The sequence below is a fragment of the Heloderma suspectum genome, chromosome 7, assembly GCF_057233095.1.
Source record: "Heloderma suspectum isolate Gila_16-S chromosome 7, 16-S_ref, whole genome shotgun sequence".
NCBI lineage: Eukaryota > Metazoa > Chordata > Lepidosauria > Squamata > Helodermatidae > Heloderma > Heloderma suspectum.
In genome coordinates this window covers 32,361,162-32,377,962 of record NC_139464.1, presented here as the reverse complement: position 1 = coordinate 32,377,962, position 16,801 = coordinate 32,361,162, and the positions used below count along the sequence as shown (strand labels likewise).

Genomic DNA, 16,801 nt, shown 5'->3' with positions numbered 1-16,801 from the left:
CCAAATATACGCCCCAACCACAGATGCTGAAGAAGCAGAAGTAGATCAGTTCTTTGAGGATCTGCAGCACCTACTGGATAGGATGCCAAAAAAAGATGTTATTTTCATTACAGGAGAGTGGAATGCTAAGGTGGGTAGTCAAACGACACCTGGAATTACAGGCAAGCATGGTCTGGGAGAACAAAATGAAGCAGGACGTAGGCTGATAGAATTTTGCCAAGACAACTCACTGTGCATAACAAACACTCTCTTCCAACAACCTAAGAGACAAATTTATACATGGACTTCACCAGACGGTCAACACCAAAATCAGATTGACTACATCCTTTGTAGCCAAAGGTGGTGGACATCTATGCAGTTGGTAAAAACAAGACCTGGAGCTGACTGTAGTTCAGATCATGAACTTCTTATTGCACAATTTAGAATCAGACTAAAGAGAATAGGGAAGACCCAGAGATCAGTTAGATATGAGCTCACTAATATTCCTCATGAATATGCAGTGGAGGTGAAGAATAGATTTAAGGGACTAGATTTAGTAGATAGGGTCCCGGAAGAACTATGGACAGAAGTTCGCAACATTGTTCAGGAGGCGGCAACAAAAAACGTCCCAAAGAAAAAGAAAACCAAGAAGGCAAGATGGCTGTCTGCTGAGACACTGGAAGCAGCCCAAGAAAGAAGGAAAGCAAAGGCAACAGTGATAGGGGGAGATATGCCCAATTAAATGCAAAATTCCAGAGGTTAGCCAGAAGAGATAAGGAATTATTTTTAAACAAGCAATGCGTGGAAGCAGAAGAAGATAATAAAATAGGAAGGACAAGAGACCTCTTCCAGAAAATTAGAAACATGGGAGGTAAATTCCAGGCAAAAATGGGTATGATCAAAAACAAAGATGTTTTGTTAGGCAAGGACCTAACAGAAGCAGAAGAGATCAAGAAAAGGTGGCAAGAATATACAGAAGATCTGTATAGGAATGATAATAATATCGGGGATAGATTTGACGGTGTGGTCAGTGAGCCAGAGCCAGACATCCTGAAGAGTGAGGTTGAATGGGCCTTAAGAAGCATTGCTAATAACAAGGCAGCAGGAGATGATGGTATCCCAGCTGAACTGTTTAAAATCTTGCAAGATGATGCTGTCAAGGTGATGCATGCCATATGCCAGCAAATTTGGAAAACACAAGAATGGCCAACAGATTGGAAAAAATCAACTTATATCCCCATACCAAAAAAGGGAAACACTAAAGAATGTTCAAACTATCAAACAGTGGCACTTATTTCACATGCCAGTATGGTAATGCTGAAGATCTTGCAAGGTAGACTCCAGCAATTCATGGAACGAGAATTGCCAGATGTACAAGCCGGGTTTCGAAAAGGCAGAGGAACTAGAGACCAAATTGCCAATATCTGCTGGATAATGGAGAAAGCCAGGGAGTTTCAGAAAAACATCTATTTCTGTTTTATTGACTATTCTGAAGCCTTTGACTGTGTGGATCATAACAAATTGTGGCAAGTTCTTGGTGGTATGGGGATACCAAGTCATCTTGTCTGCCTCCTGAGGAATCTGTATAACAACCAAGTAGCAATGGTAAGAACAGACCACGGAACAACGGACTGATTTAAGATTGGGAAAGGAGTACGGCAGGGTTGTGTACTCTCACCCTACCTATTCAACCTGTATACAGAACACATCATGCAACATGCTGGGCTTGATGAATCCAAGGCTGGAGTTAAAATCGCTGGAAGAAACATTAACAATCTCAGATATGCAGATGATACCACTTTGATGGCTGAAAGCGAGGAGGAGCTGAGGAACCTCATGACGAAGGTGAAAGAAGAAAGTGCAAAAGCTGGGTTGCAGTTAAACCTCAAAAAAACCAAGATTATGGCAACCAGCTTGATTGATAACTGGCAAATAGAGGGAGAAAACATGGAGGCAGTGACAGACTTTGTCTTTCTAGGCACAAAGATTACTGCAGACACTGACTGCAGCCAGGAAATCAGAAGACATTTACTTCTTGAGAGGAGAGCAGTGACAAATCTTGATAAAATAGTGAAGAGCACAGACATCACACTGACAACAAAGGTCCGCATAGTTAAAGCAATGGTATTCCCCATAGTAACCTATGGCTGCGAGAGCTGGACCATAAGGAAGGCTGAGCGAAGGAAGATAGATGCTTTTGAACTGTGGTGCTGGAAGAAAATTCTGAGAGTGCCTTGGGCTGTAAGAAGATCAAACCAGTCCATACTCCAGGAGATGAAGCCAGACTGCTCACTTGAGGGAATGATATGAAAGGCAAAAGTGAAGTACTTTGGCCACGTAATGAGAAGACAGGATATCCTGGAGAAGATGCTGATGCTAGGGAAAGTGGAGGGCAAAAGGAAGAGGGGCCGACCAAGGGCAAGATGGATGGATGATATTCTGGAGGTGACGGACTCGACCTTGGGGGAACTGGGGGTGGCGACGGCTGACAGGAAGCTCTGGTGTGGGCTGGTCCATGAAGTCATGAAGAGTCGGAAGTGACTGACCGAATAAACAACAACAAAGGGAAATTTTAGAAAAATGATGTTTTAATGTGTAATTTTATTGTTTTTAAACTGTTTGTATTATTGTACATCGCCCAGAGTGGCTGGGTGACCAGCCAGATGGGCGATTAAGAAAACAAACAAACAAACAAACAAATAAAAATTGGAAACAACTTATAATGGGTTCATCAACTCAGAAAAAAATGTAGCTTATAATTGGTTGGAAATTTGTTCTTGAGATACATGCATATAAAAAGGACACATTTGGTAGTGCAAATGAATACATGTCTACTAAGAAGTATGGTTCACTGAGTTCAGTGGGGCTTATTCCTGGGTAAGTGGATATAGGCTGCAATCCTGTAACCATTTACCTGGGAGTAATCCCCACTGAACTCAGTAGGGCTTACTTCTAAGTAGACTATAAGTTTCCAGTGCACTTTCAGTTCTCCATTGTATTACCACATTGTTTTGGGTAGTAGTCAAATATATTCTAAGTGATAAATGTATTGTTGAGATATTTATAGATTATAACAATGTTTTGTTTCTTTCCCTATCACAGAATTATGACAGTTGTTGTTTGTATATGGTACTGTTTTGCTAAATCAGGACTGGCATCAAGGGTAGGTATGGTTGGGCACCTGCCAAGGGCCCACACCCCAGCAGGGGCCCAATTACAAAAGCCCTCGGAGTTGTTCTTACTCTTCAGCACTGCAACCTGCGTGTTCACCTGCCTCTCACTCTGGCCCAGGCAACAGTGGCAGTGTGAAGGAGGAGCAGGAGATGCCACTGTCTACTTGCTCCCTGGCTCTCTGCAAGCAATGATGAGAAAGAGGATGAGGAGCAATAGCAGCTGGGGACAATGGCTGTGAGAAGGTAGACTCACTGAGGGAAGGGGCCATTGTGGAAGTTTAGCCAAAGGGCACTCAAAAACCTGGAACCAGCATTGTGCTAAATGTCTTGGTCTGTTAATAGCATTTATTCTTTTTCTGTTTTCTTCTGGAAAAACAAACCCAATATAAAGGACACTTAACAGCCCAATCCTCCCTATTTTTACTCAAAAGACCAAGACCTCTGAAATTTGTGCACAGTCTAAAGCTAGGCAGCTGACTCATCAGAAATTGCATAAAAATGAATAAGTGCCATAATCCTTAGAATAATGGCTGTGCACAGTAATCCTAAAATACTAGCTGGCTGAAAGCATCAGCATCTGGACTCTGGCACATTCCTCAAAGGCAAAGCATTTATTTTTTTTTTTTTCCATGCAAGGACCTTGCCGGGTCATCTCCCACCCCATCAATTGCCAGTGCTTTTGTTCATTGTTACTTGGTTGCTTCTTTGGGGTCTCAGTTTTCATCCCACTAGATCTTTTCTTTCATGCAGCAAAAGTAATGTTTCTACTGAAAGTGATGTCCTTGGACAGGAGGGTAATTTGGCAGCTTTCTTGTGTTCTCAGTTGTTAACACATCGCTGTCATCTGCACTATGGAATCTAATTTTTTGAAATGGTAAAAAAGGGCCCATTATGAAATGGGGGAATATCTTCAAATGTCTGTCTGTCTATCTGCATGATCCAAAAAAGTCAGTTAAACGTGTTCATAGTCTCTCCTAGAAGAGGCTTATTTCCTAGAAGCCATTTTTCATGTAAACTTTGAAAAGGATCTAATGAGGCCAAGAATTAGTTCCTATTCACATAGCACAATTCTATACATGTCTATTCAGAAGCCCCACTGAGTTCAGTGGGGCTTACTCCCAGGTAAATGGGGATAGCATTGCAGCCTTAAGTTACAATCCTGTGCCCATTTACCTGGGAGTAAACTCCATTGAACTCAAGGGGAGTTACTGCAAAGTAGACATGTATAGGATGGCACGGTCAGTAGGAGCTGATCAGCAGGTTCATAGAATTATAGAATCATAGAACAGTAGGGTTGGAAGGGGCCTACAAGGCCATCGAGTCCAACCCCCTGCTCAGTGCAGGAATCCAAGTCAGAGCATCCCTGACAAATGGCTGTCCAGCCTCGTCTTGAAGGCCTCCAGTGTGGGACAGCCCACCACCTCCCCCCCAAAAATGGGGAGAAAATGGTTCAGAAAAAATGGCTCAGAAAAAAAAATCCTGTTTGTATAACTGTTTTGGAACCGTACCCATTCAGAAAGCAGATACCAGGTAACACGTCTGAATGTTCTCCTTTCCAAAATATAAACCTGCACAGAGCAAATTTCAGGAAGAAAGCAGGGCTAAAATGCTGACATCCTAGTTTTCCACATGCAGTGAGGTAAAATGTATATTTATATCCTATTATTCATGTAAGCCTTAACACAGCCAACAAAACCATACAGTAGTAATGAATGGAATAAAACATTTTAAAGCACAACAAATGAAACTGCAAATTAAGGAGCAATAAAGAGGTGATGACTAAAAATCCATTAAAAAGCAGTCAGTTCATTGAAAAGCATGGCAGGGTGGGCTGGGGGAACTAGTTATCTCTGTCTGTCTGTCTATCAATCACATTTATCTGCCATCCAGTAACTATGTTTTCTGAGCGGTTTACAGTATCAACAAAATATTTAAAATACGTAGGAACATAGGATGCTGCCTTATACTGAGTCAGACCATGGGCCCATCTAGCCCAGTATAGTTGACACTGACTGCCAGCAGCTCTCCAGGGTTTCAGGCAGGATTCTTTCCTTGCCCTACCTGGAGAAGCTGGGGATCGAACCTGAGACCTTCTGCATGCAAAGCATATGCTGTATCACGCTTAGCTACAGCCCCTCCCCAATATAATAATCAACAATAAAAAAGGAGATTAAAAGAGAATTGAAAAGATTTAGAAAGTCTGGAAAAATAAAAACTCCTTGCCTGGTGCCAAAATGATCCCAAAGCAGGCGCCATGCAATGGTCTTCAAGGAGAGCATTCTACAGTCAGAGGTGCCACCACCAAAAAAGATTCTCTCCCTAGTAGCTACATGCCAGAGTTCACTTGGCAGAGAACCCAGAGCTGGGCTTCTGAAAATGATCTTAGGGTATGGTTAGGTTTTTGTCCCAGCATCCACTCTTCATCCCTACCCTTCAAAAGGAAAAAGTATGTTTTTCGGTTCCCTAGTTGTCTGATGGTATACCTGAACCTCTCTATAACACTTCATGCATAACAGTCCAAAAAAGCTTACACCAGAATAAATTTGTTAGTCTTTAGATGCTACAAGCCTCTTTGTCTTTTACTGGAGAATGGGGGATGGGGAAGGCTCAGTCTTACATCACAATCTTATGCATGTTTCCTTGGAAGAAAGTCCCATTGTATTAAGTGGCACTTACTCACAGGTAAGTGTGCATGGAATTGCAGCCTTAATTAGTTTAAAGAAAAAAATAAATATTTCTGATTGGCACTTCTGGTATTAAATGTGTTGCCACTCAAATTGGCCAGTGCCCAGACCCTGGGCTTTCATGATCCCTGAGATGTCAGAGTAGGACTACATGGTAGAGTGACATGACCAACAGTCCCTTCAGTTCAGTACATTCAGTCTCTGGGCGCATTCACACGACACGCCAACCCATCGTGGGTGACAAGCTACACGCTATGAGATGTTTTGTGAACAACCCACAGTGTGTGGTTGGTGCACCCGACAGACAGTTGGGGTTGGCATGGGTTGTGCCCCCTCTCCTTCCCCTGCGGTTCTCCAGCTGGCTCCGTTTGGCATCCCAGGGGCCTTGGCGGCAGAACCTGTCCTGTCTGCTGCCGAGTCCCCCGTCCTGACTTCGATCGTGATCCTGATCGCGGTTGGAGCCCTTTTAATTTTCTTTTTTCTTTTTTGCACAAAAATGGGGCTGAGAATTTAATTTTTTTTCCCCATTTTCCTGGCCTCAGGGAATGTGCGCAAGTGCCCGCACTTCAATTTTTAAAGACGCTTTTATTCGCAGTTGCACACTTATTTGTAGATAGTTATTGTTACCATGCTAGAAATAAAAGATAAGAAATGCATCCCCCACCCCCCATAGGAGTGTATGGCAGGAACAAGTTTGGCTAGAACCATGCTTCCTTTCTAAGGGGGAATCTCTTTTAGACAGTTTGATGAAAATGTCAACCCTGGGTTGTCCCATGAAGCTGATCTCTTTTTAATGCTCTCCTCCACGGCCCATGTGGACCATGTGATTACCCTTCAGGAGGCAAACTGTACTGAGACTTTTCCCAAACATGGATTGGCCCATTCAATGCAATGCAATGCCAGTGTGGTGTAGTGGCGAGAGTGTTGGACTGGGAGTTGAGAGATTCGGGTTCTAGTCCCCACTCGGCCATGAAAGCTCACTGGGTGACTTTGGGCCAGTCACAGACTCTCAGCCCAACCTACCTCACAGGGTTGGTGTTGTGAAGATAAAATGGAGAGGAGGAAGAGCATGTACTCCACCTGGGGTTCTTTAAGGAGGGAAAAAGGCGGGATGTAAATGCAATAAATAAATAGATAAACCCTATACCTCTCTACTCAGAAGTAATCCCCACTGAGTTCATTCAAGTGGCTATAGGATTGCAGCCTCCATTCCATTACTGACATTATCATAAGTATTTATGGAGAATTCCTTGCCCTCTTTTTTTAAAAAAAGTGGTCTTGTTTTGTAAACCTGCCAGTTATTATTATCCTCTAATTCAAGTATTTTTTGTAAGGGTAACTGTCTCTGGTTAACCTTTGTTAATATACTCGAGATGCCATGTTTTTCATTTCAGTCCTTAATCTTCAAGAGTTCTAAGATGAAGGTTCCTAATGTATTTATTTTTTTCTTCCTCTTTCTCCCTAGTTGTGGAACACACGTCACCCACCAGAACTGGTGCGTCCAACTTTGGAGAACACACTGAAGACTTTGCAGCTGGACTATGTGGATCTCTACATTATTGAGCTGCCAATGGCTTTTAAGGTAAAGAGAAGAGTTGTGTTAGAGCTCCTCCTAGTGTGTGCCAGTGTGAACTATGTACACTTGGAGTGAATGCTTCACATTTACAGACCACCATTTTTTTTGCTTTGGACACTTCCACACAAACATGTTTGTAGGTGAGCACCACTTGAACTGAATCTTTGGCTGCAAACCACACATTCATGAAGGTGAATCAACAGCTGCAAGTCAAGATGGGCTAGCTGGATTGGCATGAGAGACATGGCTGTCCCAAAACAACAGTGGTGTGCCAGTGCGGTGTAGTGGCTAGAGTGTTGGACTGGGAGTCGGGAGATCTGGGTTCTAGTCCCCATTCTGCTATAGGAGCTCACTGGGTGACTTTGGGACAGTCACTGCCTCTCAGCCCAACCTACCTCACAGAGTTGTTGTTGTGAGGCTAAAATGGAGAGGAGGAGGATTATGTATGCCACCTTGGGTTCCTTAAGGAGGAAAAAAGGCGGGAAATGTAATAAATAAAATAATTAAATAAACCATGGTAGCTCTGTTTCCCCACTTCCACACTAAGAAAGACCTCTTTAGGGTGGAACTCTATTGGATTGCCACCCATTAGTTGGAAGCCTCTGATACTGGAGGGAGACAATTTTTGCCTCCAGCAGGGCAGGAGGAACAATGGAGACAATTTTTGCTTCTCTGTCTGGAGTTTTTAATTTTTTTTCTCTAGGGGAGTCATGCTACCAGGAACAAGGACAGAGCTGGAGAGGCCATAGAGGTCTGCAGATCCCAGCCTCTCTTCTCCCCTCCCCACCCACTGGAATGTCCCCTTTATGACCTCTAATCCAAGGTCACTTTTGCAACCTCAAAAAGCAGGCACCGTGGTTCTTTGTGTGGTGGCTGTGAGAGGGAGAGGGAGGGACAGCAGGAGGGACTGGATCTTGAAATCCCCCTCCTGAAGTTGTAGCAGTGTCTATGGCTTTGTGAGAGGGAATCCAAAAAATCCTATGTCCCTGGGACGCTGTCCTGGGACCATAGGATTATACCCTTAATGAGGCACTTCCTGCTACATGTCCTGTTTGTTTGGCATTAAGGCTGCTTCCACTGATGCTGTAATGAGCAACAGTTGTTGGCAAAATATTATAGCCCATGCTATTTAAACTCACATTTGGTTGCCATACTGTGCCTAGGAGGATTTATCTTCTCCGCTTGAGCTTCCCTGTTCACTTGTGGAACTGCCAAACAAATAAACGAATTAGCTGGATGGATATGTTCTTTAAACTGACCATAAACCAAAGTTGCTAAGGCTTATCGCAAGCCCTAAGCAATCTGGTACCCTCCAGATTAGCCATTGCTAATGGCTAATGGTCAGGTATTATGGGAGTTTTAGCCGAAAACATCTGGAGGGTATCAGGTGCTTAACCCTGCTCTATAGGATTTGAGACACAGGTATCCAAAGGACCACCTTCCCCCACAAGAACACGATGGATTACTACCATAATCATTTGAGGGCTTTCTCCAACTGCCCCCACTATCAGAGTTCCGATGGGTAGTGATCAGGGGAAAGGGCTTTTCCAGCTCTGGTGCCCCATCTTTGGAATGTTGTCCCCAAAGAAATTCACTGGGTACCAAATTTAATTGTATGTAGGTGCCAGGAAAACAACTTTTTATCTACCCAGGCCTTGAAGTATTTGGCTGATGATGATGTTTGTGTGTTTTAGCTGCTGCTGTTGCCATTTTATCTGCTCTGTTGCTTTTGAATGTTGTGATAAACTATTAAAGATAATCAGAGCTAATTTAGTCTCTCTACAATCTTTGAGCAAGCTAGATATTTTTCTCTTTGGCTTTGAACAAGAGGTAGCTGACTAATTATATAGAGACTGGTGGTTTTTTTTTTTCATATACACTCCCCAGTCAATTAATCCATCTCTTATTCTTCTCACCTCCTACAGTCTTTCAAAAACAGCACACAGGACTCCTTGCCTATCCTCCATTCACCACACTCTTCTATCTATCTTGGCCCCATTTATATTTCTCCCTCTGTGGCTTGGGTTCTTTAGTTGCATGTGACAACTGGATCCCACCACCCTAGCAATAACTTTCAGATGGAGTAGCAAGACTAGCGAAAGTTCCACCCATGCATGACATCTCACAGTTTTGTATTTTTGAAATTGCATTTTAGAGAACAATCCTATGCCCCCTAGACAGTGTCTGGGGGGCTAGGACAGAAGATTATTCAGTTTCTGAGATCCGAGGTCAGAACCTGGGCTCTGTCCTCAGAGCCCAGAAACTGCGCTTTCCGACCCCCTTGTAGCTGGTGCGGTTCTCTCCATGCTGGCTATGTCTCCACGCTTGGAAATCTATTTCTATTTAAACTTATATGCTGCTTTTCTCCCATGTGGCTGTCGGAGTAGATTAGAATATAGTCTCCCAAACACCATAAGACATCATAAATAAAGCCCCATCAGATCTGTAGCCTGTGCCAATACCTTGTTAGTCCAGAGAAAAATGATGTCCATTGTTACAACACAATCCACATGGTGGACAATTGTGCAAATTTTCCCCTTCTGGGAGGGAGGAAGGGGGAGTGCTTTATAGAGATAGCCAAGCTGTGGCTAGTGTCCATTTACCATGTTCTTGAAAGATGGGGGGGGGGAACCCAAGAGCCCAAGATGGAGAAACCTCACTATACAAGAAGTATCCAGCTTCATGTTATTAATTGGCTTCAGATGTCTGGGATTATCAAAACAAAGCTGCAATATGGAACACTTTTAGGCGCAGTTTGAAAAATAGTTCACAGCATTTGGAATTTCCTGTTGCTCCCATTTTCCCTCCCTCCATATATACATTCAAGACACTGGCCGTTATGAAAGGGATTGACAGCTGCTTCTCCCCTCCAGGCCTTCATCACAACAACAAAATATGATTATTACCCTAGAGCTCTACTGGAAACTCCATCTCCATCTGTTTTCTTTCTGACCAAATATACAGATGGGGCTGGTTCAGCTATATGCTCCCAGTGTTTTAAACCATAGTTTAGCCAGATAGAGACATGCGTCAAGCTAATGCTGTCAATAGTGGTGAAATATCAACATCATAGCTTTTTAATTGCCATTTTGATAATCTTTATATCTCCCATGAGTTTTTTTTTAATTGGGCAACCGAAGGGAGGCCTTTGGTTTAACTAAGGTAGCTGCTGATGAATAGCCCAAAAAGAGGACACCCCCTTGCATAATATTTGCATATGCTAATTTATATGTATATGTACAAATTTAGATGGAATTAGCATCATTTAAATAGAAATACAGCACATTGCACCATAGTGGGGGAGACTGTGACCAGACAACCTGTGTGGCTGCCTGTTTAGTCTGTTGTTCAGATGGCCAAAAGTTTTTAGAGTTCTTTATCTTTAAACTGGAATTGGACAGGGCAGCCTTTCAAACAGAGGCCACCTTTAAATAGAGACTAGTCTTCTGTAAAAGAGGACTTACAGGGTGAAATCAACATAGGTCCTCCTTAGAATAGACCCACTGAAATGAATGGGACTTAAGTTAGTCATGCCTAACTCATGTCCCATTCATTTCAACGGATCTACTCTAAGGAGGAGCTATGTTGGATTTTACCCATGGCCGCCCAACACATGTTGTGTGTTTTTTAAAAAGCACTTTTATTTTAAAGGGGCTACGAGGACCCTGATGCAGCGCCACGGTCCTGATCAGGATCCTACACCAGTTTCCAGCTGAACTTGCTTCCCCAGCTGTAATTTGCCTCTGCACAGTAAATGGCACTTTGGAGGTTAAATAGCTAGGGAGGGGTTGTTTTGGGGTGGGGGGGAAGGAAACTGACACAGGGCCTTGTCGAGCCAGATTGGGCGCAAGGCCCCGAATTAGGGCCCTGCAGCTGCTTTTCCTTCCAAATAAAAGTGACATTGTTAACCACACTTCTTTAAAGTGTGATTAACATGTTGTTTGGCCTTCACACACAATCTGCAAAGCTGTCATCCCTGCAGGGGGATTGCCCATTCAAGCAGTGGGGCTGGTGGCTCTGATTTCAGTGGGGCTGTGAATCCGTTTTGGGTTTCAGTCAGAAAGCATCAGAACCCTAAAGGAGCTCCATGCCTTGGACAGCTCCGTTAGAGTTCTAACTGAAACCCAGAGCAGATTTATCGCCCCACTGACATCAGAGCCACCAGCCTCCACTGCATTCAAGGGACCATCCACAGTCATTAAGAAACACTAATCTTTTTTTTTGGTCAGACCTCAGATCTTTGCCTGTTGCCCTGCAACAGCAGTGACAGGGGAAAGGACATTCTGGCCTCAGCTTCATCCATCCATGCACCTATCTTCCAAGAGGTCGCAAAGCATGCGTGGCCTGTCAAACCCCATGCTTTACTAGATTTATGATTGTTGGGTACTTTAATGCTGAAGGAGGGACTCTCATATTCTGCACCTATCATATAGTAGATTTTCTGTCATTTATTAGAGCTTTCTTCTTGTATATGCCTTACCCCCACCCCCCAATGTACTCCTTTACCACCTGCTTCTGCACACAACTTTCTGACTTCTTGGCAAGCCCCAAGGAAAGGGTATGTTTTTTTTTCTCCCCTGAGGAGTGAAAGGAGAATATTGATACATTGTGGATTTCTCTCCCAATCCCCCACAACACCTTTCATTTTTCCAGCCTGGAGAGGTCATCTACCCTAAGGATGAAAACGGGAAATGGCTATACCATGAAACAGACTTATGTGCCACTTGGGAGGTGAGTAGTACTTTGTTGCTGTTCAGTCATTAAGTCATGTCTGACTCTTCGTGACCCCATGGACCATAACACGCCAGCCCTTCCTGTCCTCTGCGATCTCCCGGAGTGTGCTCAAGTACATATTCATTGCATCGGTGATGCTATCTAGCCATCTCATCCTCTGCCGTCCCCTTCTCTTGCCTTCAATCTTTCCCAGCATCAGGGTCTTTTCCAGGGAGTTTTCTCTTCACATTAGGTGTCCAAAATATTTGAGCTTCAGTATCTGTCCTTCCAATGAACACTCAGGGTTGATTTCCTTTAGGATGGACTGATTTGACCTCCTTGCAGTCCAGGGGACTCGTAAGAGTCTTCTCCAGCACCACAGTTCGAAAGCATCAATTCTTTGGCGCTCAGCCTTCCTTACAGTCCAGCTCTCACAGCCATACATTACTACTGGGAAAACCATAGCTTTGATTATACAGACCTTTGTTGGCAAGTTGATGTCTCTGCTTCTTACTATGCTGTCTAGGTTTGCCATAGCTTTCCTCCCAAGGAACAAGCGTCTTTTAATTTCATGGCCACAGTCACCATCTGCGGTGATCTTGGAGCCCAAGAAAATACAATCTGTCACTGCTTCCATTTCTTCCCCTTCTATATGCCAGGAAGTGATGGGGCCAGATGCCATGATCTTAGTTTTTTTTAACGTTGAGTTTCAAACCAGCTTTTGCACTCTCCACTTTCACCCTCAACAAGAGGCTCTTTAGATCCTCTTCACTTTCTGCCATTAGGGTGGTATCGTCTGCATATCTGAGGTTGTTGATAATTCTCCCGGCAATCTTAATTCCGACCTGTGATTCATCCAACCCGGCGTTTCTCATGATGTACTCTGCATATAAATTAAATAAGCAGGGTGACAATATGCAGCCTTGTCGTACTCCTTTCCCAATTTTGAACCAATCGGTTGTTCCATGTCTGGTTCTTAGTGGTCTGGTACTCCCATCTCTTTCAGAATTTGCCAGTTTGTTGTGATCCACATAATCAAAGGCTTTAGCATAGTCAATGAAGCAGAAATAGACATTTTTCTGGAATTCTCTTGCTTTCTCCATGATCCAGCGAATGTTGGTGATTTGATCTCTAGTTCTTCTGCCTCTTCGAAGCCCAGCTTGTACTTCCGGTAGTTCTCGGTTCGCATACTACTGAAGCCTAGCTTGTAGGATTTTGAGCATCACCTTGCTGGCATGTGAAATGAGTGCAATTGTACGGTACTTTGAACACTCTTTGGCGTTGCCCTTCTTTGGAATTGGAATGTAAACTGACCTTTCCCAGTCTTGCGGCCACTGTTGAGTGTTCCAAATTTGTTGGCAAATTGAGTGCAGCACTTAACAGCATCATCTTTTAGGATTTTAAATAGCTCAGCTGGAATACTGTCATCTTCGCTAGCTTTGTTGTTAGTAATACTTCCTAAGGCCCACTTGACTTCACTCTCTAGGATGTCCGGCTCAAGTTCAGTGACCGCACTATCATGGCTATCAGGGACATTCAGATCTTTCCTGTATAGTTCTTCTGTGTATTCTTTCCACCTCTTCTTAATCTCATCTGCTTCTTTTAGGTCTGTCTTCTTTGTCCTTTATCATGCCCGTCTTTGCACAAAACGTTCCCTTGAGATCTACGATTTTCTTGAAGAGATCTCTAGTCTTTCCCATTCTATTGTTTTCCTCGATTTCTTTGCATTGTTCATTTAAGAAGGCCTTCTTGTCTCTCCTTGCTATTCTCTGGAACTCTGCATTCAGTTGGATATATCTTTCCCTTTCTCCCTTGCTTTTCACTTCCCTTCTTTCCTCAGCTACTTGCAATGCCTCATCAGACAGTCACTTTGCTTTCTTGCATTTCTTTTTCTTTGGGATGGATTGAGTTGCTGCCTCCTGAACAATGTTACGGACCTCCGTCCATAGTTCCTCAGGCACTCTGTCTATCAGGTCTAATCCCTTAAATCTATTCCTCACCTCCACTGTATATTCATCAGGGATATGATTTAGGTCATACCTGAATGGTTTAGTGCTTTTCCCTACATTCTTCAATTTAAGATGACATTTTGCAACAAGAACCTCATGATCTGAGCCACAGTCAGCTCCAGATCTTGTTTTTACTGACTGTATAGAGCGTCTCCATCTTTGACTGCAAAGGACATAATCAATCTGATTTCGATATTGACCATCTGGTGATGTCCATGTGTAGAGTCGCCTCTTGTGCTGTTGGAATAGCATAGTGTTTGCTATGATCAGCGTGTTCTCTTGGCAAAATTCCATTACCTTTGTCCTGCTTCATTTTGTACACCAAGGCCATGCTTGCCTGTTATCTCGGTTATTTCTTGACTTCCTACTTTAGCATTCCAATCCCCTATGATGAAAAGGACATCTTTTTGGGGGTGTTAGTTCTAGAAGGTGTTGTAGGTCTTCTTAGAACCCATCAACCTCAGCTTCTTCAGCCTCAGTGGTTGGGGCATAGACTTGATTTACTGTGATGTTGAATGGTTTGCCTTGGATTCGTACTGAGATCATTCTATCATTTTTGAGATTGTACTGCTTTTCCCACCATTTTATTGACTATGAGTGCGACTGCATTTCTTCTAAGGGATTCTTGCCCACAGTAGTAGGTATAATGGTCACCTGAATTACATTTGCCCATGCTTGTCCATTTTAGTTCACTGATTCCCAAGGTGTCGATGTTCAATCTTGCCATCTCATGTTTGACCACCTCCAGCTTACCTTGATTCATTGATCTGACATTCCAGGTTCCTAAACAATATTGTTCTTTACAGCATCAGACTTTCTTTTCACCACCAGACACATCCACAGCTGAGTGTCCTTTCGGCTTTGGCCCAGCCGCTTCACTCTTTCTGGCGCTACTTGGAAATTCCCTCTGCTCTTCCCCAGTAGTATATTGGACCTTCCAACCTGAGGGGCTCATCTTCCGGCGTCATCTCTTTTAGCCTTGTGATACGTTCCATGGGGTTTTCTTGGCAAGAATACTGGAGTGGGTTGCCATTTCCTTCTCCAGTGGACCACATTTTGTCAGAACTCTCCGCCATGACCTGTCTGTCTTGGGTGGCCCTGCACGGCATAGCTTATGGCTTCACTGAGTTACGCAAGCCCCTTTGCCACAACAGGGCAGTGATCCATGAAGGGGGAGTAGTACTTACGAAGCCTCAACATGGCCATAATGATTTCATCTCCTGAGGCAGGTGTGGACAACATGTGGCCCTCTAGATTTTTGGCTTACAGCTCCCGTCATCCCTCACCATTAGCTCTGCTGGCTAGGGCTGATGGAAGTTGCAGCCAAAACATCTGGAGGGCTACAATTTAACTACCCCTGTTATAAACTATGTGTATATAAAATGACCTCAGTGGAGCAAAGCAAGGCTGAATCTACACTTAGCAGTTTTACCATTATCATACTGCGATGATAACTGTTGGTGCAACATGACACCAACGGGCACCAATAGTTATCACTGCAGTATGATAATGGTAAAAATGCTATGTGTAGATTCAGCCCAAAAGTCCATCTAGTCCAGTACTAGACATCCAGCAACGGCTAGCCAGATGTCTTGGGAAACAGTCATAATGGAGATAGTTAAAGTCATATTTTGTTACTCTGCCTTCCCCCTGCCCCCCAACATCTAATAATCAGAGATGCCACCTTGGAACATGGAGGTTCTAGGTGTCATGCCTAATTGATTCTGCAAGATTTGTCCTTTGGGAATTTGTGTAAACCAGCCTTCCCCAACCTGGAGCCCTTCAGATGTGTTGGACTATCACTCCCATCCAACATGGCTGGGTGGGGTTGATGGGGAAATGTAGTCCAACGCATCAAAAGGGCAACAGGTTGGGGAAAGCTGGTATAAAGCCTCCTTTTAAAAATCTAAATATATAAAAATATAATATAATACAATATAATATAATATAATATAATATAATATAATATAATATAATATAATATATAGATATATAAAGCCTCCTTTTAAAAGATGCCGTCTGGCTGGATGCACCCGATCTCGTCTGATCTCGGAAGCTAAGCAGGGTCAGCCCTGGTTAGTACTTGGATGGGAGACCACCTGGGAATCAGGCATCCTGCACTGAGCAGGGGGTTGGGCTCAATGGTGTTGCAGGCCCCTTCCAACCCTGTGATTCTGTGATTCAAAGACTGATTCTATGCTAATTTGTGTCACGGATGCATTCTGTGAGTTATGCACTGCACTGAAACAGGGCTCCTGAGCAGCAGTCCCCAACCTTTTGGGCATCAGGGACCGGTCTCGTTGGACGATTTTTCCACGGACTGGGAGTGAGGGATGGTTTCGCTGGCGGACTTCCGGCTGCTGGGACGCAAATGGCGTCTGCATAGCGGACACCATTTGCATCCCTATTCTTTGTGGTAATAGGCTACGTAAAGATTTATGTAGCCTATTACTTGAAGAACAGGGACACAAATGGCATCCACTACATGGACGCCATTTGCATCCCAGTGGCCGGAAGTCCACCGGCCAGCAGCTCCACGGACTCGCCATGGAGCGGAGCTGGCCAGGGCCAGTGAGGTTTCTGGTGGGAGGGAGGGACAGATCACCTCCCCCCCACGGACCTCTGTGGACCCAAGGTAAGGGGGTTTCGCACACCCCTACTGTGGCC

General features: G+C 43.9%; 1 protein-coding gene across 2 annotated transcripts in view; it reads left to right on the top strand.

Annotated features, from left to right (window-relative positions):
• AKR1D1 (aldo-keto reductase family 1 member D1) overlaps window positions 1-16,801 on the top strand; it is a 79,663-nt gene that overhangs the window by 45,565 nt on the left and 17,297 nt on the right. For both annotated transcript variants that reach the window (XM_084809545.1, XM_084809544.1), the window contains 2 exons: window positions 7,302-7,418; window positions 12,066-12,143. In XM_084809545.1, the coding sequence (XP_084665671.1) occupies window positions 7,302-7,418; window positions 12,066-12,143 (195 nt within the window). The remainder of the gene's footprint in view (window positions 1-7,301; window positions 7,419-12,065; window positions 12,144-16,801) is intronic.